The sequence below is a fragment of the Cygnus olor genome, chromosome 2 (genome assembly GCF_009769625.2).
Source record: "Cygnus olor isolate bCygOlo1 chromosome 2, bCygOlo1.pri.v2, whole genome shotgun sequence".
Taxonomy (NCBI): Eukaryota; Metazoa; Chordata; class Aves; order Anseriformes; family Anatidae; genus Cygnus; species Cygnus olor.
In genome coordinates, this window is record NC_049170.1 from 16,012,033 (window position 1) to 16,039,621 (window position 27,589).

A 27,589-nucleotide genomic window follows, 5' to 3' on the forward strand; every position below is an offset into this window, starting at 1 on the left:
TTTGTTTTGAAAACTTGGTTGTTCCACTAACATTTGAACAATCAACAAAGTAACGTAGCGATCCCTTTACGTGTACACGGTCAAACATTTCTTTCACTTATACGCTCCTTACATCCAGTTGAAACCAATATCTGTACTGAAACAAGAATCATGTCTGAGTAACGTCGCAGAAATAATTTAAAACAATTATTTTAAATTACCAGAATAATGACAGTAAGTCAGACTTGTTGACGCATTTTATTGTGAGATGGGGAGTCTGGTAAAAAACTAGAAAATGACCAGGATGTAACAAGGAACTTAAAAATGAAGTTTCAGATTCGTAACATACATACATGAATACAGGAACAAATTGGCACAAAAATGTTAAACGTTGTTCCCAACACTGTTTATAAGATTATTCTAATTTGGCTTACTAAGGAAATGAGAGTTTTATGGTTAGGCTAATCTCTTAATAAAACTGCAGAGCATCATGCTATTAGTCACACAGTGAATTTCAAAATTTAAGAGCTTTATATTAAAAACTGGGTAAAGGTAAAATGAATTGATTGCAATTGTAAAATTAATACATTCCCATTTTAATTCATCTGTTCTACAGTCCAAGGCAAGTATAAATGTTAACATAACACTGTTAAATCAAATCTCAATGCAAGAGAACCGATTGCATCTCTACTTTAAATCTTATCAACTTTCCAAATTTTCATACTAAAATATATTATTGTATTAATACAAACTACAGTATTATACACTACACTGTGTAATAAATAAAGAAATATAAAAATAAGACACATAAATATAAAAGTTTTCTAAAACTAAAAAGGTACATATGTCAGTAAGAAGGGTATTAATACTGCCAGGTTTGAAGACATACAGTACAAAATGTTGCACAGATCTATAAACTAAAAGAAATAAAATAATACTGATAGGTAAAAATCAGCTAACATTGTTAATAAATGGGGTCCATAATAACTAACATTTGAAAATACTTATGAGCCAGATAACATGTCATGTATGTGTCTGAAATTAAAGTAAACCAATAAAGCAATAAAGCAGATTAGAAAATTTCCCTTGTAATTATTGTAGAGAAATTCTGCAAGTCAGGTATTAACCCAAAATACCACCAAATAATTAAATAATGAAATATACCAGTGTTCTTACTTCTCTGATGGTTAAGTGTTTTTTCCCCATGATTAGATTAGAAGTTTGATACAAATCAACAAATGCTAGTTATTGTAGGCCACACATTGGATAAAGGCTGGTTAGAGCCTTCGTAATACTGATAAATGGCACTTACAGCACACAGGTCTTGCATAAGGCCAAAGGAGATACAAAGCTTCATATCATATCCTTCATATTGTTACTACATACTCAAAACACAATTACAAACACGGATTTTGACGACTTTGCTGTCCTTACCAGTATTAACACTGTTAGTCCCTGCAATCAGAACTCAACGACAATCTTTTCAACTACATTTTTAACCACATGAGTAAGAAACTTCAGTTCTTCTATCATCTGCTTTCTTAAGGCTAACAATACACTTTAAATGATAATATGCTCTACTACAACATCTAATGTTATAAACCGCTACCTTCTAGGTTGAATTTACAAAGGTAGCCAAGCACTGTTTGCAACTGCATTATAGGTTTCTGCAAAAGGGAATTCTGTAGTGCAGAAGTTCTCACATTTTAAAAACATAATAAAATACTGAAGCGGATTTAGGAAATGTTTTGCCATAAAAAAAAAATCATAAAAATCTCTCCCAATTGTACAGCTTAAAAATTAATCAACTCAAGAATGAAAATTAATACTGATAAAACAAACAATGCCAGATGCTTGTCTAATAAATCAGGTTTCCTACAACCTGTTAAATCTTTGCTTCCAGAGTCACTGTATTTTTCTAATCTGCTTCATGTTACAAACTTGTTCCTAACTTTGAAAACTGTGTGAAAAATTACTAAGTTTGAGGTTCAGGCACACCTGGATTTCTTTTTTTTTTTTTCTTTTCTTTTTTTAAATATATATTTTTTTACACAGTAGTGAACAGAAATCACAGTATGCAGGCTACTGCGTTTCCATGAAAAGCATGTATAATATAGAATGAACTTCATTACCAATTTTTTTCGTTATAGAAAAAACTATCATTTAAGCTTTATTTGTTTTTTCTTCTGACACCTGCCCATTATTCTGTATAACTTCTGTTTCTGCATTGCTTGCTTGATTTACAACTTCATCATTCTTGTTACCTTCAGTTTTCCCTTCTTCTTCTTCATCCTCTACTTCTTGTAGTTTTCTACATTCTTTTTCTTCCTGAAGTCCTTCTATCTCTTTTTCTTCCTCCTCCTCTTCCTCTTTTTCACTGTCTTCCTCTTCTTCCCTGGTTAGACTCTCTCTCTCATCCGAGTCGATCTGCGACGGAGATGCCCTGGCACCAACATGCTCAATATTTAGGACCTCCTGTCCCGTCTCTTCCTGCTCTGTGCTATCACGCTCTTCTGCCTCTCGTTTGCAATAGGAGTAGCGATGATTCATGTGTTGAGAGTAAGACCCCGAGTGTGAAAAACGCTTTCCACATTTGTCACATTGGTAGGGTTTTTCCCCAGAATGCAGTCGCATGTGTTCAATCAAATGGTGTTTGTGTTTGAATGCTTTTTTACAGATTCCACACTCATGAGGTCTTTTACCTAGAAAATAAAGCACAAACAACTGGACATTTTGTATTTAACATTTAAAAAAATTGTACTGATGCATTCATTATAAAATGCTGTTGGTGTATGTATTACCAACAATTAATAACTTTATTTAACAAGACATTCTGCTCCTAGTATTATCAGCCTGGGTTTCTTGCATGAGACCAAAGGATATGAGTATAAGGGTATGTTGGACCTAGGCCAAGGGGGGGGGAACGGAAGCAGGTTCCTGTTCGGGGTGGTAGGCGAGCCCTGTCCCTGCCCACCACCTCACCTTCCCATCTACCCTTATATAACAGGTATGAAGCTCTAGAACATAGCAGTCAAAATAACGATGTAGACGAAAGCCCATCCCAGATGGAGAGGGTGCCTAAGGCAAGGCAACCTACCCCCCACATCAATACATCTTCTGTCAAGAAAGAAAGAAGGGTTATTGTCATGGGGGACTCCCTTCTGAAAGGGACAGAGGGCCCAATATGCCGACCGGACCCAACCCACAGGGAAGTCTGTTGCCTCCCTGGGGCTCGGGTGAGACACATTGCTAGGAAAGTCACGTGCCTGTTACGGCCCACCGACTACTACCTGCTACTGGTTTTTCAGGCTGGTAATGATGAAGTAGCAAGGAGAAGCCCGAGAGGGACTTCAGGGCTTTGGAGCGACTAGTTAAAGGTTCAGGGGCACAGGTTGTCTTTGCTTCTGTCCTTCCGATACGGGGGATCGATGTTGACGAGCAGACTCGTCATATTAATACGTGGCTTCGGGACTGGTGCAACTGGCAGAACTTTGGGTTTGTTGATCATGGGAAGGTCTACGTGACACCAGGCCTGCTGGCACCAGATGGGATGTGCCTCTCTCAGAGCGGGAAAAGGATTTTTGCTCAGGAGTTAGTGGGGCTGACAGATAGGGCTTTAAACTAGAGTCGAAGGGGGAAAGGGATAAAACCAGGCCCGCCGGTGATAAGGTAAGGGATGGAGCGCTAGAATCAGAGGGACTGCGTGCTAGTGAGGTCCTTCAGTCGGCTCCACAAGGTGCTGCGTGTAGGGAGGCGCATTTGAAGTGCTTCTACACAAACGCATGCAGTATGAGGAATAAAATGGATGAGCTAGAAGCCTTGGCCCAGTCCCACAGCTACGACATCATCGGCATAAGCGAAACCTGGTGGGATGAGTGCTGTGGCTGGTGTGTTGCAATAGATGGTTACAGGCTCTTCAGGAGGGACAGGCAGGGTAGGCAAGGTTGGGGGGTAGCGATGTATGTGAAGCAGGGGCTGGACTGTGTGGAACTTCAAATTGGCGATGGCAAAGTTGAGAGCCTCTGGGTAAGGACTAAGGGATGAACAAATAAAGGGGATGTCGTTGTGGGAGTCTATTACAGACCACCTGGCCAGGACGACAACGCCGATGAATTATTCTTTGCGGAACTAAGAGATGCCTCGAGATCAACTCCCCTTGTCCTTATGGGGGACTTCAACTTGCCAGACGGCAACTGGGATTACCACACGGCTGACGTGAGCAAGTCCAGGAGGTTCCTAAAGCACCTAGATGATAACTTCTTGGTGCAGGTGCTAAGGGAGCCAGCTCTGAAAGGTGCCCTCCTAGATCTGTTGCTGGAGAACAGAGAGGGTCTTGTGGGGGATGTGGCAATTGGCAGCCATCTTGGTCATAGTGACCATGAAGTGGTTGAGTTTAGAATTTATGGCGACAGAAGAAAAACTGCCACCAAAACTCCAGCCCTGGATATGGGGAAAGCAGACTTCAGGCTGCTCAGGGAACTAGTCAGCAAGGTCCCCTGGGAAACTGCTTTTGAAGGCACTGGCGTCCATCAGTGCCGGTCAGTCTTTAAGCACTGCCTCCTAAAAGCACAGAATCAGGCAATTCCAAAGTATCGGAAGTCAAGCACGCATGGCAGAAGGCCAGCCTGGCTGACCAGGGATCTTCTTCTGGAGCTTAGGCAGAAAAAGAAAATGTACGGCTGCTAGAAGCAGGGTCAGGCAACATAGAAGGAATACAGGGACACTGTTCGCGTTTGTAGGGAGAAAATTCGTATGGCCAAAGCCCAACTAGAGTTGAAGCTGGCCATGTCTGTGGGAGACAATAAAAAGTTTTTTTTTAGATATGTGAACAGAAAAAGGAGGACCAAAGAAAACAAAGGTCCACTACTTGATGGGGAAGGTCACCTCACAGACAAGGACATAGGCAAAGCAGAGATGTTTAATGCCTTCTTTGCCTCCGTCTTCAATGCTGATGATGGGCTTCGGGACCCAGGGTGCCCTGAGCTGGAGGACCGTGACGGTGGGAATGATAAACTCCCAACCGACCCTGAACGTGTGTGGGATTTGCTGCTCCACCTGGATCCATACAAGTCCATGGGTCCGTATGGGATTAATCCCAGAGTGCTTAGAGAGCTGACTGACAACATCACGGGACCTCTCTCAACTATTTTTCAACTGTCTTGGGAATCTGGAGAGGTCCCGGTAGACTGGAAGCTGGCAAATGTTGTACCAATTTTCAAGAAGGGCAAGCAAGAAGACCCTGGCAATTACAGCCCTGTCAGTCTCACATCAGCGCCTGGTAAAATTATGGAGATTATCCTTGAAGTTATTGAAGTGCACCTGGGGGACAAGGCAGTCATTGATCCCAGCCAACATGGGGGTAGGTCCTGTTTAACAATTTTGATTTCCTTTTATGATAAGATCACTCATCTAGTTGATCAAGGGAAAACAGCTGATGTGATCTTTTGGATTTCAGTAAAGCTTTTGACATGGTTTCCCATAGGATCCTACTGGACAAAATGTCCAGCTTACAGCTAAACAAAAACATCATACGATGGGTGAGCAATTGGCTGATGGGCAGGGCTCAAAGGGGGCCACATCAGGCTGGCGGACGGTCACCAGTGGGGTTCCCCCAAGGCTCTATTTTAGGGCCAGTCCTCTTCAATGTTTTTATAAACGATTTGGATGTAGGACTAGAAGGTGTTTTGAGCAAATTTGCCGATGACACTAAACTTGGAGGAGTTGTGGACTTTGTTGAGGGTGGAAAGACCTTGCAGAGAGATCTGGACAGATGGGAGAGCTGGGCGATCACCAACCACATGAAGTTTAACAAGAGCAAGTGCTGGGTCCTGCACCTGGGACGGGACAACCCTGGCTATACGTACAGACTGGGCGACGAGACGCTGGAGAGCAGCCCCGCAGAGAGGGATCTGGGGGTTGTGGTTGACAGCAAGTTGAATATGAGCCAGCAGTGTGCCCTGGCAGCCAGGAGGGCCAACCGTAGACTGGGATGCATCAAGCACGGCATTGCTAGTCGGTCGAGGGAAGTGATTGTCCCACTCTGCTCTGCACTGGTGCGGCTTCACCTCGAGTACTGTGTGCAGTTCTGGGCACCACAGTACAAAAAGGACGTGAAACTGTTGGAGAGTGTCCAGAGAAGGTCTACAAAGATGGTGAAGGGCCTAGAGGGGAAGACGTATGAGGAGCGGCCGAGGTCACTTGGCCTGTTCAGCCTGGAAAAGAGGAAGCTGTGGAAAAGAGGAAGCTGAGGGGGATCTCTTCGCGGCCTACAGCTTCCTCACGAGGGGGAGTGGAGGGGCAGGCGCCGATCTATTCTCTTTAGTCACCAGTGACAGGACCCGCGGGAACGGTGTCAAGCTGAGGCAGGGGAAGTTTAGGCTAGACATCAGGAAGAGGTTCTTCGCTGAGAGGGTGGTTGCACACTGGAACAGGCTCCCCAGGGAAGCAGTCACAGCACCAAGCCTGTTGGAGTTCAAGAAGCGTTTGGACTGTGCACTTAGTCACATGGTCTGAATTTTTGGGTAGACCTGTGTGGTGCCAGGAGTTGGACTAGATGATCCTTATGGGTCCCTTCCAACTCGGGATATTCTATGATTCTATGATAACTAACATAAAAAGATAAAGGGATTCTCAGATACAATTTTGAGAACAAAAATGATTATAAATAAATTACAAAATGAGGAATTTTTCTTGCAATAAATGTCATTCAAACTCAAAACCATTTTAACACTTCTACATTGATGGAAATTTTAAATCAACTAAGCTTTTATGTTAGCTTTTGTGTACAAGTCCTTGTAGCATGTCATAGGCAAAAGGAAAACCATTCTAAAATATTCTCTGGCACAGATGGGTGTCTTACATACAAAACTTGCTTCCAGTATATCAACTGGAAAAAAAAAATTGCTTTCTTTGACTAAGTTCTCTTTCTGCTCTTTTTTCCTGCTTTCTACTTGCCTCTCTACTACTTGCCTTTCTGCTGCTGTTTTTAGAGACTTTTTTAAAGGCAGCACGGACCTAGTTATGTTATTTTGATTTCAACACTCAAAGTTGTTAGGCAAAACAACTTTGCACAGCCTTCACCCAGACATAAAAAAATACAGACAATGAGACAGCAGTTTTCTGGTCGCGCTCCCTGTCAAATTATGTCAAACAAGCAGCATTTCTGAACACAACATTTAATTTAAAAGCAGAACAGAAAGCAAAATTGTGTTATGAAAGGGAGAAGTTAAGAGTCTCAGAGCAGGGAAGGTATGAAAACAGAAGATATCTTAACAAGCACAACTTGGGAAACTTGATCAAATGTTAAAGACAAAGGGGAGCATTTTATCTTTTTAATTCTGTATTTAAGTACAATGAACTAAAAACTTAATATGCAGAAAGACAATGTAGGCACTTAACCAGTAAGAAAAGAGATTTTTGAAGACATCACTGAAATAAGAGAGCAACACTTAAAAAAAAGACTAAGGATAGCAGAAGTGGAGCTAAAAGGAACAATTATGAAAAATTGGAAATAAAAATGAAAGCCACAAGGGTTTTCCTTTGGGGTTAGATTCTACATATCATGAATATCTATTAACTTCAGATAACTACAAATTTGGCTCACTTTGAGAATCCTTTGTAGCCTGGCTTTCATGTGAAGTATCATACATATATACGGTCCTTTTTTAATAAATAAGTAAATAATATATGTATATATATATTCTTTCTTAATTTAAAACCAGACAAAGTAAATTAGACATAATAAATCCTCGATTACAGATTGTGGTGTGCAGATGATTGTCCATGAGCCAGATGGAAAAAAATCCCCATTTTTCTATTCAGGGTTTAGATCTTACAAATTTAAGAAACAAAGAACTACAATTGTGTCAAACAAATATACAAAACATGGGTTTTTAAAGAAGTCTGGGCACAGATGGTAATAAGGACTATTATACTTCTCTTACAACATTTTCTGTGAACTGAATTCCAGTTGAGCTTATCAGTTACCCATGAACAATAAAATAATGATCTGAAACTCCATTTCCTAGTACGTACCTGTGTGTTCATACTTATGTCTCAATAATGAACTGCTCTTCTGGAATATTTTGTCACATAAATCACATGCATACATCCCATTTTCTGTCTTTCTCATCTTTTTCTTTGGGGGTGTTGAATCAGAATCATTTTGATCTTCTACATTCGATACTCCTTCTGAGCTAGTGTCTTGCCTTTCATCCTTAAGAAAAATTACAAAAAAAGATTGAGTTCAATAAAAAAATGCACTGATGCAGCACACAATTTATAAAATGTAAGCTGAAGCTACACAGTTATTTTCATTCCATTCAGTAAGTGGCCAAACAAAATTGTTTAGACTTAAACTGTCAAAAAAAATCTTTCACTGCACCTATCTGCTCTGCAGTCCTTGCCATCATCCAGATGCAGAATTCTCAGGGCGACTGACTGAAATCATATCCAAACCTGACTGTTGACCAGGTCTCAGCTACACTGGCTCATCACATTTTAAGGCCCCTAAAATACGTGCAATGTTAGGAAGGAAAGGATTATAGAGCTGTAAAATACCTTAAGAAGTGTTTGGAAGGTATAAGAGCCTATTAGATACCTAACTGCATTTTTGAATGAGCGTTTGTCCCCCACATTTTGCTACTTCACAGGTTTTACGGAAGATTTTTTGGCGAAGTTATCACAAAAAGCTATTTATCATTTGAATTTACATAACTGACCACCCTTTTCCTCATAAATCTACCAAAAATCCTAGTTAAAACAAGATATGGCGGATTTCAAATGTTTCATTAACAAAAAGTTGTCCATATATTGTAACTGTAGCCTGTTTCTAAGCATTTCAGGTGTTAAAGCTCACCTGTAAGTAGCGTAGTATTTTCTACTGATAGTATCACAACACACATAATTAATTTTGTCATATATTATCAAATCTGAATATTAAAATGTATGTATTAGTTACCTCATATTTTGTCTGTCTCCTAAACTCTAACATGTAAGCAGCCCTGTCAATCTTCATGGCTCTCCAGTCTCTGGCTATACAGAAGCCTGCATAAAATTCTGAACAGCCTATTTCTAAGATTTAATTAGAAATGCTAAGTCTTTACGTAAGTCAGTTCAGTTCTGCTCTGTCCCTACCTCCATATACATTGGTATCTCTCAGCCCGACTGACCCTGGTTAGATCACATCTAGAGGTACCCAGGGAGGAACCGATCAGGGTACAGGAGTGGTACATGACAAAGATAATACCTACCCTACTTCCAATTGAAAATGCTTCCGAATTTTGTTTAAAGTGCCGTTATTGTGTAGTATGAATTCAGTTACTCTGCAAGCTAAGAAAGCACAGCAGAGTGAAAAGAATAGTAAGAACTTACAAATGGTTTATTTTCTGGATGTGGGGAAAGAGGAGATAAGGAATCTAAGCCATGGCTTTACTTCGGTTTTTGATCAGGAGAACTAAACTGTCTTTAAAATACTGAGCACTAATGTTCAAGAAGACACTTCTGAACAGCACAATTTAGTGAATAATTGACTTGTCCATGCACAGAACTAGGCTGCAGCTGTCAGTCTAGACTCCAGCTGACTGAGCTGACTAGCTTTGCAAAGGTGTTAATAGTGACACCTATTACCTGTTAATAGTCAAACCGAATAAACGGGACAGTTTGTGTTTACATTTTATTTAATTTAACAATTTTCTATTAGTTTAGTATGGATACAGAGTGAACACATCATACACAGTGCACAGGAACACACAGACTTCAGTACCTGACTTCCATTGGCTTGGGTCTGTTTTGGTGGTGTTTCCTGAACTGCAGGACTAACTGTAGTAGAGTACGTATAAGCCACCTGGGGAATCAAAATGGTTTGCTTATTGGCAGCGAGAGCTCTCAAGCATGGAACACTGTTCTGGTCAGCAATGGCAACAATTGTAGGTAACTGGGCAGTGACTGTAGGTATAGCAATATTTATGGGATTGGCACTTGGTGGGATTACATTTACAATAGGATCAGAGTCTGTAATACTGTTGTCCTTTTGTGGTTCTTTTTTTGCACAAGTTAAGTTCAAAGGTTCTTCTTGGACAGAATAAACACTGTTCTGGTAAACACTAGTTATGGTAGATCTTTCCAACAGTTCTCCATGTTGCTTTGGTAGCGAAAGGTCAAGAGGTTCAATTTGTGGCTCTTCTTGTACACCCTCTGCCGTGTACGTATAACCCTGTGAATTTCGTGATGAAGAAAGGTTTAGTGGCGATGGGGATGGCGTGCTACTGCGTGAACCATTCAGAGTTGATCCCCCTGATAAAGTCTGAGATTTTGTTGTATTGACTGGATTTTCTGAATTACTTGTGCTGTTCTGGGGTTCACTCACATTTGTAGTTGCTGCTTGATCATCGTTATCTGTGGGGCTGCTTACTTTAGGTTGTTCGGGAGAAGATGGTCCAGAAGACTGCACAGAAATTTGTCCAGCTTGCATTTTTTCAAACCACTTTTTTACCACATCCAGTGGTAGGTTTACTGAATCGGCTATTTTTGAAAGCTCTTCTGCGCTTGGTTGTGCATTTAATGCATAATATGCTTTTAGGAGCGATAAAAGGTTCTTTAAAGGTGGCTGACCAGGAGACAAGTTGTTCTCCCCAGTTTCTGATGGGACAGGGGAGTCAGACTTCTCAGCTTCTGTTTCACTGGACTGAGGAAGCTGAGGAGGATTTTTCGTTTCATAGTGCTTTAATTCTTGAAGTGCATTAAGATCTCCTGGACAGTCATCACAAAGAAGACAAGTGCTATCATTGGTCTCTCCTTCAAAGTTCTTATCTTTCTCAGACTTCACCGTAAGATCTTCTGGTAATTTTTCATTTTTGCAACTGTTTGCAGGAACAGAGTGTTCTTTTTTTAGATTTTGTGGAACAACCTGAAGTTGACTTGGCTGCTCCAAGCTGTAGTTAATGATAATTTTGGTTGTCCCATCTTGGTCAACCAAAGGAAGACTGATAGCTGAAATGAGGGAATGGCCAGCTTGTTGTATAGATGCATTGCTGATTGTTTCTTGTTCTTTGGATGCAAGACTAGCATGATTGTTTTCCAATACTTGCCTTATTACATTACCATCCACTGCCACTTTAAGTACATTTTGAATGTCACTTAAGTTGATGCTTATGGGAGACACCAGACCTACTGTTGGTAGAACAACAGCTTGCACCACACCCTGAGGAGAACTGGTTGCCTGCAATGGGCTACCACCACTAAAAACCCCATTCTGCAAAGGGGTTGAACAATTAATTCCTGAAGCAACCACTATGGGCTTGAATTCATAATCCACAGGTTCAGTTTTAATTTGGTTAACAGGAAGTTGCTCTTGCAAGGGTTTATTTTCTATCTTTTGTCGTATCTGTGGTCTTGCTGGGCTACCGGGTGATGCAGAAAGGGAAGGGGAGGAGCACTGAGACGTCTTGAGCCCTGACCGAGCTCGACCATTCACGGGCATCAAACCAATGCACTTCTTACTGCTTATGTGTGAGCTGTATGAACCCGAATGGGAAAAACGTTTCTTGCAGTTTGGGCACTCATATGGCTTCTCTCCTGAAGATCAAAAAAAAAAAAAAAAAGAGAGAAGAAAAAAGGTGCATGCAATGTTTCATCAGGTTACAGTGTAACTTTATCAAGCACAGTAAACAGAAAAGAATACATCAAAATTAGCTTTCAAAGAGTCCTAGAGTAAAAAATTCTTTACAGTGCATTCAACACCAAAAGCAATTACATCATCTCTAGCTCTGATCCTAGGATCTCTGGTAAGTTTAACTGTGGTCCAATAGTAGACAAAGGATGGCACCCACGTGATCATGATACATTCTGGTATTTCCCAGTAACTGCCTACATATCACATGAATGAGTCTACACAATACTTGCAGATTTCATTAAACTCCATTCCAGCAGTAATATTACTAATGTCAGAAGAAGCATTAAACACTTCAGAATGGAAAAAAAGCAGAATATGTTTAACCAAAGAAAAATACAAATGGCATAAATGTAAATCATAATTAAATAAGGAGCTGCATTTTTCTGCAGCAAATACAAATACAAAATATCTGTATTTTCCTGTAATGCTCATCGGCTGAATATAAACAAGCGAAGTTTAGGTAAAGGGAAACCAGAACCATGCATAAGACCAATGTCTGTTTGCCTTCAGAGATGAGTATCAGGTTAAATGGTCAGGAAGATGCATACAAATATGCAATCGTTACACCCACAGAGTTGACTTTTCAGGGGATCTGTGTTACAGAGGAAAAGGAAAGAGCCAGAACAGCTGGCTTTCTTCAGAATGAAAACTGCGTTGGCTGAAGCTTTCCCATGCACAGACATAGATGACAGTACTCTGTGGAAATGAAATGAATTTGATGTTTGCTGAGGGAAGACTTCTGAGTAAGGTGCTCTTAATTGCTATTATCATGGCTGAGCAACCAATAAGAAGGGAAAAGATGGCCTAACGCCCTGTTTTCAGACTTACTGTTAGTGGGTACATTTGGGTTAAAGAGAGAAAATAAGAAGCTCTTCTGAGTGACCGAAGTATACTTATTATATAACATAATGAATATTAATATACAATACTACATGTTAATTTCTTACAAATTGAAACTGTTGTGACAGTGTATCACAATTTCAGACCTGTGTCTTAAGGCTATTTTAATATCACTATTGTGGAATGATGAAAATCACAGCCACAGTAGGAAGCACAGTTGTTATATCCTGATTGTTATCAACTAAAATTTTCTAGCAAGGCTCATAACATGCAGCGTGGTCTGCAAACACTGAGAAAAACCAGACCAGTGAAAAGGACTGGAAGGATGCCCCCATTTCTTCTGTCACAAGTGAAGTTTTCCTTAAGTGTCAGAGCTCAAGCTGCAACTGTAAATCCTCTTGAGTTATCCTACTTACTTTCTGCACACAGCTGAAGGCTGCGGTCAGTAGGTGCAGAATCTCAGAGGAAGAAAAAAGAAACACCCATCGTATTTTAAACTTAGACTTACAAGGCTGATATCTCATCAAAGTTATAGAAAGTAGGAATGGTAACATTAGTACATAATTCAATGCTTGATTTATTTACCACTGTGGATTCGTAGGTGCTCCTTTAGATGATGTTTATATTTAAAAGCTTTTCCACATTCAGTGCACTTGAATTTTCGATTACCGCTGGATTGCGTCACATGTCTCTGTAAGAAAAAAAATATCATTATTGCACAGAACAGCATATTGGAAAAAAACTCGTGTTTTCACATTCTAACAGAGAAAATGCAATACAAAACTGAAAATAATCAATCATAATTTTAAGAGACTGAAGGTGGTATGTGTTATGCATGAAAAAGAAACAAATTAGAAGTCAGGTTGAAACTGAACCATGTGTATCTTCTGAATAAATCTGGTACAGTAAAAAGAAAAAAAGTATTTGCCCCTCCTCCTAACTTCAGATGAAGCTTGTACTGACATGCTATATGAGTAAGAAGTTCCAAGATGTATGCTAATTCAATTTGTGAAAGCAAAAAACCAAGAAAAACCCCAAGCCCACCAACCACAGAATGTCACACAGAATAGAGAAACATTAAAGCATATAAAAGCCTGTTTAAAGTTTAATCAGGTGACTTGATTTTTCCATTTACATGCTTCCAGTGCTTACTGTTGGCCTTGGATTCCTTTATGTAATGGTGCCACAGGATTGCTCAAGAGAAGATGGCTCAGTGACAACAAAGGCACTCTCAGTCACAATTAATTCTCAAAATAAATGCAAAAAACTAAATTAAAATAAATATCGAGAGATTTCCCAAGTACACAACATCACACTTCCTCACTGTTTGCATTGAAGCTCTGTAATTATTTTTGTTATATTTCACCTTTTGGGAGCATTTATTGTCAAGTACTTTTAAATTTTAATCAAATTACTTTTAATATAGCTTTTTCATTATAACAAGAAAAAACAAAAGCAAAGAAAGGCAGGGAAATATATGGACTGTATATGTGAAATATATATGCTCGATTTAATTTTTTTTACATGTGTATTTTTAAAGACAAAAATTGCATGTGATTTAGAACATGGAGCTGATTGATTGTCAACACAAAATAGAGCAATGGAAGTTTTTTTGCTGTTCCAACCAGTCGTGTCTTTATAACAGCAGCAGCTCCTTTTTAAGCGGAGCTAACTTTGCAGAGAGATACCCTACCACCATTTGGATGCAGCTGCAAACCTTCGGCAACTGGCGAGCATTTTCATAAACTCATTAGCAGAGCTATTCACGTACGCCGGGGAAACAGCCTGTGCGCGGGCAGCCAGCACGCAGCAGCTGATGCGCATTCACTTCCCCTGCGGGAGGCTGCGGTGGGGATCCTCTGCCCACCCGGCTGGGCTGCGGTGGCCACCGGCTGAGCAGGGACCTGCCCGGCCCTGGGACTGCTCCCCAAGAGCCTGCTGGGGGTCGAGGGCTCTGCTGGTGAAGGGGGGGGATGGATAGGAAGGCAGGGTGGCGTTCCTGCCCTGATTTATGAGCGATGGTCTTGAGAATGTTTAGCTGCGAGAGTTTGCTGGTTGAGGGAGTTTGAGGACTCTGCTCTGAGGTGTGCTGTCCAAACGTTCAAGCCCCCTGTTCTGTACCCTGTCCTACTTTACATGATACAGACACTAACCAAAGACAAATTGAAAAAGGATAATCTAAATTGCTTCCAAGTACTCTAATTCTGCACTTCTCTCGGGATAAGCATTTGTTTAAGCTGCAGTTTTCACCTCTCAGCAGATCCTGTTCAGATCCACCTCTGTGCGCTCTCCTTTCAGCCTTCTCCAAGTCTCCGCAGCGAGGTCTCCACTCCGATTTACCCTGATTAGACCCCTGCTCCCCCATTTGTCAGCTGTCTTTTGCTAGTCCACACATCTGAGCTTTGTTTCACTACGTACATTGAAGATGATGCTCTAGAAGATTGTGGCTGACTCACTGCGCTTTAATGATCCAGCTTCACCGGGTCTGGGGAACCGTGTCAGGATTTACTTAAGCTTGCAGAGAATCAGTTACTGCTGTTTGACTTGAGATTATGCAAGTTAAAGGATCTCAGCATGCAAACAGCTACTGCAGATGCTGGACTACATACATACTAATACTAAATATTACTACATTTATTCAAGCTGTCAAAAATATTTCTGCTCCAGTCTTTAAAATTCAACGTGCCGCTTCCCTGGCATGGAAGCTCACATTTCTTTTACCAAATTTGTAATGAGTCATTCTGTTTTCCTGGTTACAGCCATAAGCTGCTTTCAGCGCTTTGAGCCTTCTGCTAGGTAGCATTTCCATCTGCGTTGCCTTACCTTCTTATATTTATAATTCTTTATTCAGCTTTCTCTTATCTCTGTCCCTCCTACACTTCATTTATTTATTTTAAATCTGGGATATCCTCAAGAGGTACACTGCAGAATCTTCTTTAGAACTTACTGAGAAATCATGACTCTTCTCTGAAGTACCATCTGTGATGCTTTCACCTTCATTTTCTCAGATTCAAATGTTTTTACCTCTTCCAGTACTGTTAAATCTGTATCTTTGTGTCTCTGACGTGTGATATATTGTTTAATGCACTGTACATAACTGCTGTTTTCTGTTCATTAAGAGTTAACCTCAGCATTCAGACCATAATCTTCTGCATTTCTTTTAGGACTGAAAGAAGAAACATCATCCTTAAGGTCTGTAAGTAGCCACGAACAGAGCTCTACATCAAATATTTACTGTGCTTTGGACAGAAGTCCATTCTCTTCATACTAGAGAAATGAAACCATTAATGGGAATCCTGAAAAGTTGTTTGGAAAATAGGAATCACAGGTAAATTGGTGGCCTTTCACAGACAATTTGGTAATGGTCTTCTGAATGGTCATTCATCAGCTGCGTCCATGGGAATATGGAATTTTAACAGACTAGCTCTGGGTGCTTTGTAGATAGATGAGAAGAAAAACAAAACACAGGAAGCATTTATCCATACTGCATCTCTTTGGGGGATCAGATGTGAAAGCAGGTGATACACTTCCACCATTGCTGCCTACTCACCCTTAGCTGGTGCCAGAGCAAGTGTACAGCAGTATGAGGAAAGCGGGGGACAGGGAGGAGAGGGATGGAGGAGAAGGTGCAGGATCAGTGCTCAGCTCTCCACCGGAGCAGAAGCAAAGCCTGCCATGTTCGCCCCTTCCTCAGAGGAAGGCACAGCCTGCACATACCTCTTCCGCTGCCTCCACTACACTTGAAATTATCTTTGCTCACTGCTTCCAATTATAAAACTGTCACATGCTGGCCACTGATCAGCTAACAGAAAGTTATCCAAATAATCTGCTTTCAGGGTACGTCCTTTATGAGTAAGGAAGAACAGGAAACGTTAAGTTTTGAAGATGTTGCTGTTGAAGATCCATGGCCAGGAGGCCTATACTTTACTATAGATAAAATTCAATTTTCCATTACACAAACGATGTAACCATGTGCATGAAGCAAATCTGATGACATGACAACATTGTGACAATAACATAAACAAATAAGCATTTCAAATTTACCAAGTATCTGCACTACTATAGTTCTGACTCTGGCTACGGCTCTAGAAAATCACATGTAATCTGGTGAATATTGAGTTCCAGATACTTCACAGAAACAATATTCCTGCTTATCAAATGCAGTCATGTCCTTCAGAAGTATAAGCCCATTAAAATATCTCAAACATTTCCTGCAGCAACACGTTTCATTTTCTAGCAATTCTTCTGAGACTGTTTATTCACTTGGTATTTTTTTCTCTTTTCTTTCAAACTATATGCAAAAATGGGAAGTCCTCCCAACTACTTCATTCTTCTACTTTTAGGCTTCTGGTTGGAAAAATGGAAAATAAAAGTGGTAGCTTACAGCAACAAGACTTTACAAAAAGCTCTCATCGATTTTAGTCAGAATTATAAGCTGTATATAAGATGATAGTAGCTTTAAAGTGGAAGCCAAGCCAATAAGAGAGCAAGGCAGAAATGAATTGGTCAGGGGAAATACTTGTGAATAAACAAGAGCTGCCCTGCCAGAACATGCTGGCAAGGTTATTCCAAACCCTGCGAAACAGTAAAACCCTTGCCACTAGATTGCCCTTACTTCTTGTAAAAACTTGTCCTGAATGTATTCGCTCAGATGTAAAGAAGGACACTACAGTTTTAACCTTGTTGAACTCTTTGACTTAGTAATAGCTTGTCAAACAGGGGTTAGCAATACGTAAAAGAGCATCTCCTTTTTTCTATTGGATGTTACAGCTTTCAGCTTTTCAATTTAATGAAAATGGGAAGGGAAGGGAAGGGAAGGGAAGGGAAGGGAAGGGAAGGGAAGGGAAGGGAAGGGAAGGGAAGGGAAGGGAAGGGAAGGGAAGGGAAGGGAAGGGAAGGGAAGGGAAGGGAAGGGAAGGGAAGGGAAGGGAAGGGAAGGGAAGGGAAGGGAAGGGAAGGGAAGGGAAACCTCAGGTCTCTCAGTAGTAATGAGGTGGCCAACTCACCAGGGCATTTCAAGGAACCATGCCCTTGGGTTAATCAATGAACCAGAGAAAACAAGCTCAGAATATTTTTAGCCCTTTCTATTGCTTTATTTAGTATTGAAACACTGTAATTTACGCACGAACAATTTTTTGTATATTGTCTTATAGCATGGGTCATATTTATAAATTATATCTCACAGTTCAGGCAAATGAATCAACACAATGGATTGTTTCTTCAGGGCAAAAATGGCTACACTTAATTTTGAATCGGCCAAACAGGATATATGGAAGAAAAATATAAGTATTTCTCTAAAGATGTGAGATTAAATTTGAGTCACAACTCTTATGTAATGTTAGGCGATGAACGGAAAAACCTAATCACCTGTAAATGCAATAAAGCACTTCTGAAAACTAAAACTCAAACCCAATTATACTGCGTCGATGAATGAAAGCGCAGGAATTCACATCTCATCCTTTGATAGCAAGGGAGAAAGTCTGACTTCATCAGCAAGCTTAAGTAAATGCTCCAGGACTGGGACTCCAGCCAGCGAATACTCTGAGATGAGTATCTGACATGCTCTGTACGGACATCTCTGCTCACACACCAACTCACGGCACTGCTGCAGAAGACAGCAAGTCCTCCAGCCCAGTGGCACTTACCTGATCTCGTCCCGACTTGTGCGATGTCATGTGGCGGTCCAGCTGAGTCCTGTACGCAAACGTGTAACTGCACAAGGAGCAACTGAAGTTATCTTCGTTCTTTTCATGGCGGTACTTAATGTGTTCCTTCAGAGAGGTAAAACGCTTGTACCCTCTATCACAATACGGGCAGGTAAGCAGTTGGGAAAATGCATCGGGCGTTCCTACACAGGAGAGAGAACACACCGTATTTAAATAAACTGTAAGCTCTGAATTTACCTACACTGATTGTAATTGTAAGAAAACATGCAGCTGCTAGGAAGCTCCATCTGTTTTAGAAAAAGGAATAATGACCATTTATATTTTTTCCACAGGTATTACCTTTCTAACTGCAGTAGGATGCAGCTGTCCCAGTATGCTATGGAGGACGTCAGCACAATGACACCAAACTGAGCCACACCTCTGTCCCTAAGTCTGTTGGACTTTGCTACACAGCACCAGAGCTCCTGCATATGTACTTCCGATTAAAAAGTACTCTGAAAATTGTAAAACGTGTTTGAAGATCCAGTAATCCTTGTAGACTTGGCCAGCCCAATCACTGGCAACCCTGAAATCATGTTTACAAATTAAGTCTAGCACTAAAACATTTAATGGTCATCCAATTTCAGTCCCTAAGGAATAAACAGTATTTGCTTCCTGCAGAGAACAATTTTTTTTTCTCTTAACACAAAATTGTAAGAGGAAGGAGAATAGAAACATGGTTTATAATCTTAGTTATACACAGATACGCACCCTTTAGTAGGACACAGTGTCTGCAAGAGAAGGGGATAAGTGACAGAAAGGAGAGATCAAATCAAATGTGATGCCATAAATATGATTTTAATATAACCTATGGATCTTACTCTACTGGCTTTCATGAAGTTACTTCTGTGTCAGTACAGTAAAAAGTGAAATCAAATTAAAGCTGAATATTAATTTGACAAGAATATTTCTGAGAAGTCACCATTTATGAAATTTTAACTCCATCTCTTCTTACCAAGCATATATTTATGCCCCATATGTAGTAACTGATTCTATGTTAGAATTGTTTTTTTCCTCAGAGATTCTTACTTTACATCTTACTTTACAGATTAATGAAAATGTGCTTACCTAAAAGCAGGGTTTGCTGTACTTGCTGTACTATTTATAAGGTGTGGTATCCTCTAATGACCATCCTAACCTTCCATGCTTCAAGGGAAAACATATTTTGCAATGATGCACCTATCCACTGTGCTAAGTGAGAGCAGGAGGGGAAGGTGGAATGTCCTCACAGATTATCATTTTATGATCTGAATCATGAGGTTCAAATTTGTACAGATTGTCATTTTAAGTTGCTGAACTATAAGCATTATTAATACTCCTAAAATTAACCAGTAGTTTCTAAAGTACTTCTGAATTATTTATCTTTGTGACCTCTTCCAGCAGTTATTACCATAGATTGATTATATGCTCTATAAAGTAGCAATTCCTTTTGTTTGTGTGGAATTTACTGACTTTATTTTTACTGCAATTGCTCTTGCAAAACTAAAAAAGGAAGAGTCAGACCAGTTTTCATTAACACTTACAAGTAGCACCTTCTCTGTCATAAAGGATCCTTTTCATTCCTTATGAGAACAGGCCAGGTAATCCTCACATTTCACTGTTTTTATTTTGGTGCAGTTCTACCCATTTAAGTTTCTTATTTTCCCAGATTAGGTATGTTTTCCAGAAATGAATACATCCCCGTATGTGTGGATATAGTACGCTTCCCTTCAATTGTTTTTTTTTTCCATCTACAAGTCTATTCACATCATATAAAGAATACTACATTTCAGCATAAATCCAAGTCAGGGGAAATGTCAAAAGTGTGTTAAATTCTGCTTCCATTGGAGCAAATGTCGAAATGGCAGTGGTTTTGCAAAGCCCACTACTTATGACTCCAGTTCTCTGTGACTTCACTTGTCCAGTCCCCTGGTTTTGAAGCATAAATCTTTAGCAAGTATCATGACATTTTTTGGCATTTTCTCTTCCAAATAACTAAAACTTTGAACAACATTGTTCAGCATCATGATTTTCAGAACACTTTCCTGTAAACCTACTTAGGTAGGTACAATTTAAATTATTAATAAAAATTTGTATTTTTAATGATTACATGGAAATCATATTGCAAGTCGGTAAAACTAACTTGACAATCCGTGCCGCTGCAACCACAGATTAAAATTTTACATTAATTAAATTATAATTTTAAGATGCTACTGTTGAGCATGTATCTTATTTGAATTTTGCAAAACCTCAAAAGTAAAACACAAAATATTAGAAATTCATGTCCTGCTTCTGTATATAGGTAGGCAGGTACACTGTCTAAATTTACTAAATATTTTAATTTACTTAATTTTTTTTTTTGCGAGAATCTCTTCTACCACAAACTCTCTGAAAGAACAGAACAGATTTGTTAGCATTGCCCCTTTCACTGATATCCCTTAGACTCAAGTACAGTAACACAGCCACAATGACATCTCTAATTCCTTTATGTAGATATTATTTTCTTTTGAAAATCCTAAATACCCCCACTAAAGGAACACAATCCGATTAAAACTCCAGAGTTTTCACAGATTATGAAAGCTGAACATGTCAAAAAGGCACAGCGCAGAATACGAAACCAATCTGAACAGGCTTTGTCTTCAAGTACGTGTTCCATGATGAAGAAATGAACAAAGTCTGTCTTGACATCTCATTCAGAAGCACATTTTAAGCGTTAAACTTTAAGTAGATGTTTTTTCTTCCTCTAAGTCTAAAACACTACTAGTTATTAGTTTTCCTAATTATTTAAAAATAACAAAATATAGAGCATTGATTTGTACCATATAAAATTATAAAGCTGGAACAGTTAACTAAGAGCAAAGAAAAGTCATAATAAAATAAAAACTTCCTATTCCAATATGAAATAATATTTTCAATGTCTACTTGAAAGTCAGTATTTCTTAATGGGCTTCCATTAAGAAGAATAACAACAGGCCATTGCTTTATTTCACATAAACATTTTTGTGTAAGCAATATTTCTTTTTTGTCTGTTGCTGTCTTTTAAGGAAAAACAAAAACCAAAACCTGTCATAGACCAACTATCTAATAAAAGAACTTCTACCTAGTACATTCTTTTGGGTATTTTGTTCAGAAATATAAAAAGAAACGTGTTATATCTCCCCCTAAATTATTCTTACATAAAACTATCCTCTCTTGATTCAGTCTCATTGTATTTTATGAATGTTTGTTCTGTTCTTTCATATAATGCTACTGAATGGATTTATGAAAGCTTGATTTTTATTTCCAATTACTGAAGATTATTACCATTTAGGTACCCATACTACTGAATCACAGCGCACATCTTCTTTCATAAAATCAAGTTGTAGTGTTTTTTTTTGCAAGATGATCCCATCATCTCTTCAGTATTTGCAGTTTGCAGCTCAGACGGGCAACTGCATCCTGGGCTGCATCAACAGAGGGGTGGCGAGCAGGGGAGGGAGGTGGTTGTGCCCCTCTGCTCTGCCCTTGTGAGGCCCCACTTGGAGTCCGGCACAAGATGAATTTGGAATTGTTAGAGCAGGTTCAGAGGAGGGCCACAAGGATGATCAGAGGGCTGGAGGACTCCTATGAAGAAAGGCTGAGAGAGCTGGGGATGTTCAGCCTGGAGAAGAGAAGGCTCTGGGGAGACCTTATTGGAGCTTTTCAATACTGAAAGGGGGCTTATAAAGAAGATGGAGAGCAACTTGTTGCTCAGGCAGATAATGATAGGACAAGGGGGAATGGTTTTAAACTAAAAGAGGGGAGATTTAGATTAGATGTTAGGAGGAAATTCTTCATTCAGAGGGTGGTGAGGTATTGGAACAGGTTGCCCAGAGAAGCTGTGAATGCCCCATCCCTGGAGGTGTTCAAGGCCAGGCTGAATGGAGCTGTGGTCAACCTGATCTAGTGGGTGGCATCCCTGTCCATGGCAGGGGGGTTGGAACTAGGTAATCTTTATGGTCCCTTCCAATCAAACCATTCTATGATTCTATTTAACTAAGATTTAATTTATTTTTTTTTTCAAAAGCTATGTGTGTATGCATTGTTATATTTTGAAAGACAACAGAATCTTGTCGTCAAGTAGTTAGTACAACCTATTTTGAAAGAACTGAGCTGGTGGCATATTTACCATTTTCATCCTGACCACTAGCTTCTGGTGTGCCTTGTCTCTGGTCCTCCTCAGGTGCTTCAGGGTAGATAACAGCTGTATCTTCTTGTTGAAGGAATTCTTCAACGTTAGGGTCATGGTTTTGCTCATTTTCTGCATCAGAATCACATTCATCTTCTTTTACTAAAAGTACAAAAACAACATACAAGATGTCAAATGAAGACCTTAAAAAGAACATAAACGAGATTCAATAACTCACATTTCCAAATCACACTCTATCCAAGGATTACAAAGCTCTTTACAAATACTAGTATAGGTCAAGCTCCTTAAGATATAGGAATATGCCAAGTTTTAAAACAGAGAAACAGTGGCATAACGACTTTTAAAAAATTGACTGAAAATACAACTGGTTTCTTTACTTCACTATATTTTTATCATTTCACATGTATCTCCCTTCAACTTCCTTAAAATTCTTGAATGCAATATTAATCACAATTTAGCCCTTGTAGTTTGAAAGACAGCCTTAAAGTCTCAGCTCCTACATTTGAAAAAGTCAATTTGTTGCCTTCAAGACATATTTTTTAATGTTATTTTAAGACCTGTTCATTAGTGCAAGCCCAGAGGATGTTCAAACTCTGCATAACAATTTGGCTGGCTGAAACACACCAAACCTGAACTTTGAGCGGCTTGCTCTCTGGAGCTGGAAATGGGTGTCATAAAGGTTTCAGATCGAGTTAACATTCTACAAGATTTTCCAATTAAAAACTTAAGAAAAAAATCAATGAACAATTTCTTTAAAAAACTTTATTTCAAAGTTAACAAATAACACATTAAATATGTTACTTAATGCTTTGTACAATAAATATTTGCTAGCACGTGTTTGCCTAAATACATTTTTCATAGAGTTTGCTTTTACCATTGTGGAACATTCTGTGAGAGCTGTGTCTGTGACACACTAACTCATGACAGATCTCCTCTACTATTAAAAATGTGAGGTGTATTTTTAATAGGAAGGAAAGGTTTTATGGTTCATTTCTCAGTGTGAAGCCTCATACTCAATTTGCAATTTGACACAATCATTTTATTACACAAGACAGTCTTTCTCATATATAGACTAATGTACTATACGGTACTTCTCTGTACTTTTTTTGAGAAGACCTGCTTTTATTGCAACTAAAAAGAATGTGTGAAACTAGCCTAACACATCAACACATCTACCTTTTTTTGTACGTAAGGTTTACCCTGATAATATCAAACTACTTAGTGTTAAGGGCATTAAAAAATGATGCATAAAAATCTTAAGAAACTGCAGAGGTTTTATATTAATTTTTTTTAACATTACCAAAGCAGAGTATAATAAAATGACAAAGCATCTGTCTTGTTTTGATCCTGAACCTGAAGATCCAAATTTTATTTTGCTTTCTGTATAATCAGTAAAAATAGAGGAGTTGAGAAGAAGAAAAACACTAGCTTGGGTTTATTTTGTTATACTCCTTATTAGGTTTAAAACACTATCTATTGACCTGTAGTTGCATTCTACACATAAGATCAGTGTTATACTTCCTTTTGCTCTTGTTGCTGAAGCTGTTAGCAGACAAGCTGCTGTGGAGGAACTGCTCTGCTGCACCTCCAGGGTGAGGAGACCTGGACTTCTCTGGCTAAACCAGCACTTACAAGTTAAGGCCTCAAGTGCTGAAGAGCAAAGTAATTTATAAAGAGGTGTGAAAATCTTCAAGGCTTTCACAGGGATACTTAACCTAGCCAAAATTCAATAGCACTTTATGAGGAAGGGACTCAGATTAACAAACAAATACCTGTACATCCTACTTCATCTGTCTGAGCTTCAGGCCCCAGGATTTCCTTTTTTTCTTTTCCAGCTGAAATATTACATTTCACAAAAAGAAGAGCGAGTATTAAAAACAAAACCAAACAAACCACACACCCACCAACTTAATATATTTGAGGAGCTTTTTGTTCAGCATTTTTTCCAATTCTGTATTTAGAAGAAATGCACTTAAGGACAACATTTTTTCCAAAATACAGATTCCACATGACTCCAGCAGGAATTGGTTGAACCACAGAGATATTCCATGGGTAAAGAAATTAAATTTTAAAAGGAAGCTGTACCACATACTACTCATTATTTGAAGACAGGTAAAGACTAGGACAGAGTGTTTCTCCAGCAAATATGGAGTGAGCTACTTAAATAATCCCACGTACAAACAGAGCTATCTGACACATTCAGTACTATTTCCAGAAACTGGAGTATCACAAAACTAACACATTTATTTTTTCCAATTAGCAGTTTTCAGAAATGATTGATGATTTGTGGGTAATGCCTGCAAACAGCTACATACTGCTTTCTGTTTCTTGTAAACTGTCTAGGAACCACTTACAGGCTCTGATTGTTTCAACAAACACTGATTTTAAAGACACGCTCCCTACTTCAGATCAGCTGTGTACTACAGCAACGCTTCACGTACCCGTTACACCTCCCAGTATGAGTTTGCATGCTTTGTATCAGACATCCATACAGCTGGCCCCATGGAGCCTACACGCTGAAGCTTTACCAGCTCCTGAAAAGCTGCGGTGTCCATGCATGTGGCATGGAAGTCTTCACTCACTGCAGACTGTTGGTTCAAATCAATGGCGGCTGAAACTGTTGCTAATTTGGGTATGTTGGGTAACTGGTACCAGGAAGTTCGTATGGGAAAGGTGACTGCTGCCATTTTTGTCAGTAAATGGCTTATGGCAGGAGTGCACAGGGAAACTATATTGCTTTTTTCATCCCTTTACTTATTATTAGAAGACTATGTTACTGTATGTAAATACATTAGCAGCCAATAGATATGAGTTGATGGAAATAGAAGTATTATTTCATAGTTTTATTTTGGAGACCTTAAGTGCTTCAGAGCTATAGTGCAGAGAATGACTTTCGATCTAGATGCTAGAATGCATAACTGGCATGATCTGAAACAGTAATTGTTATATTTTTATTTACCTTTCTTTACTCTATTTTGGTGCAGGGAAAAATCATTTGGTATGGCTATTCACAACCCCAGAACATGTCAGATTTTTAATTACAGGAGAAGCCAATTTCTCTCATATGTAAGATGATAAATCCTAGGGCAACTTTAAGTTCTCAGATACAAAAGGGTTCCTCAGAGGAAAAGACTCTTAATTCTGTCTACCTTGACAAAACCCACCCGATCCAGAAAGGTGGGGAAGCTCTATCTGCAGACAGTCAGAAACAAAAAAAAAGGTTAAAAGGAAACTGCAACACTTAAATTTTACATTAATTTTAATTAGTATCTTAAAAAAACACACACTATAGTCCATTGATCAATACTGAAGCATTGAAGTAATTATATTTTTGGCTCACGATACCGCAGACTTTGTTCAGAATTTATAAGATGGCTGAATGCAGGCAATGAAAATTCAAGTTCAAAATTTAATTTCTTAAAAACATTCATGATACAAAATATGCTTTTTTTTTTTTTTCCTAAAAAGGGTTGTGGTTTTTCTCCATTATGAAATAGGCTCTGTGGAAGAGAGGGACTATCAGTAAGCTATTACTTATAGGAGTTTAAATTATAGTGTCTCTAGCAAATTCCATTGGCTTCATGACAAATAAAAGTGATGCTTCCCAAGGTAATGTCAAGGAATTTATGGCATTCAAGATTAATCTCAGTGAAATTAAAAACACTCTCAATTCTAATGATCATAAACTCTGGTACTGTCTCCTCTCCATATCAAAAAGTGGGGTGTAAAAAAGGGAGGAGACCTTTTCCACAGGGCGTGATCTTCCCTGTTGCTGTACAGACAGTTCATAATTTGAAGACTGCCAAGAAGAGCTCCACCTTCACAGCTGTGTGTGCTCGGCACTGGAAGACAGCTCCGCATCTGTGCACGCAGAAGCCCAATGCCACGCTGCAAATACAGCTGCTGGGAAGTAGTGGTGGGGCTGAGAAGGCTCCTCTTGCTATTTGGAAGCAAGGACAGACAGCCATGCTCTTAAACATCTCTATAGCACTTGGTAGAGTCATCAACTCCGACCTAGCCAGTCATCCAGGAGCCAGGATCAGGTGAGGCAAGGCTTCACTTCACGGTCAGCGAGGAGTGCCTGGAGCTCCCATAGCTACTTCTGGACTGCAGCTCTGCTCAGCTCTGTTCTTCTCCGTATCTAACCATTTCTTGCGAGCGGCTGCTTAGAGATACGGTGGGACTTCCTACAGCCAAATGCCAGTAACTTTCAGGTCACAGGCACCAGTGTATGCTACCAGTGAACATGCAGGGCGCTGCCACTGCATCGCAGGCTGACTGTGAAGATCTTTATATGGATAAGATAACCGATCATATTTCTGCTACTAGCAAAATGGAAATTTGGGGTGTAGGAAGAAAGGCAAACTTCACTGAAATTTCTGCCACAGTGTTATCTTCAGAGAAGGGAATAAATTACAAAGTCCATCAAAAGAGTTTCTAATTTAAATTCTTTAGAGCTCATTTTCTGGTGTACTACTTGCATGTAGCAAGCACTATCTACACTTTACAGTTATGCTCCTGTTTGCTCCTGTGAGTAAAAACTTGATCAAGAAAATGCCACACTTTTTAGCCTCCCCTCAAATGAAACTAAAGCAAAATAGCACAGCAACCTTCATCAGCAATTCATCACACTGAGAGAGCACAACATTTTATAAGTTAAAGGAATTCCTGACTTCCAGAAGGACCTTACACCTAAAACATAATTTCACTAATTTTTAAAGTTTATTTCATGGCCTGGGCATTTTTTTTTTAAATGTTCAATTTTTCAAAGTTATCTTACTTCCAGGCCTGAGATCTCTAGATTTCCTAAATACTTACAATACATAACTAACACTTTTTCAAGCTCATTAACAGAATAAGTCAATAGGGTTTGACCTTTGCTTTTTTAAATTGTAGTGTAGGTTTTACTTCAAACTAAGGCAAAAGAGATCACATCAGAGGATCGCTGCACACATGAATGCTGGCACACGGCCAGCAACTTGTGCCGGATACACGTGGTTCACTTTTTCAAACTTGTACGACTGCTTCAGTTAAACCTCTGGAGATACACACCTTATATTTAAAACACCTGTTCTGAAGGTCTTCGAGAAGTTCAGTTAGAATGACTGGAAACGGAAGGAAACTAATCTGATGAAGAAATGTTACGTGTGTTGTTTCTATTCTTGTGCGTTTGTGAACAGAATAAAGATGTAAAAAAAGCCATTCTGTCAGGTCCAACTAAAACCAGTAACTTTCAGTACTACTTCG

At 39.3% G+C, this 27,589-nt stretch overlaps 1 protein-coding gene across 8 annotated transcripts in view; it reads right to left on the bottom strand.

The window, feature by feature from the left end:
* Positions 1–221: 221 nt before the first annotated feature.
* ZEB1 (zinc finger E-box binding homeobox 1) overlaps positions 222–27,589 on the bottom strand; it is a 129,118-nt gene continuing 101,750 nt past the window's right edge. For 5 of the 8 annotated variants that reach the window (XM_040546485.1, XM_040546486.1, XM_040546493.1 and 2 more), the window contains 7 exons: positions 24,115–24,177; positions 22,322–22,483; positions 18,136–18,338; positions 13,076–13,181; positions 9,743–11,553; positions 8,014–8,194; positions 222–2,681 (listed from right to left, as the gene is read on the bottom strand). In XM_040546485.1, the coding sequence (XP_040402419.1) occupies positions 2,143–2,681; positions 8,014–8,194; positions 9,743–11,553; positions 13,076–13,181; positions 18,136–18,338; positions 22,322–22,483; positions 24,115–24,177 (3,065 nt within the window). In that variant the 3' untranslated portion in view covers positions 222–2,142. The remainder of the gene's footprint in view (positions 2,682–8,013; positions 8,195–9,742; positions 11,554–13,075; positions 13,182–18,135; positions 18,339–22,321; positions 22,484–24,114; positions 24,178–27,589) is intronic. The other 3 variants (XM_040546487.1, XM_040546488.1, XM_040546490.1) reach the window with 1 other exon arrangement.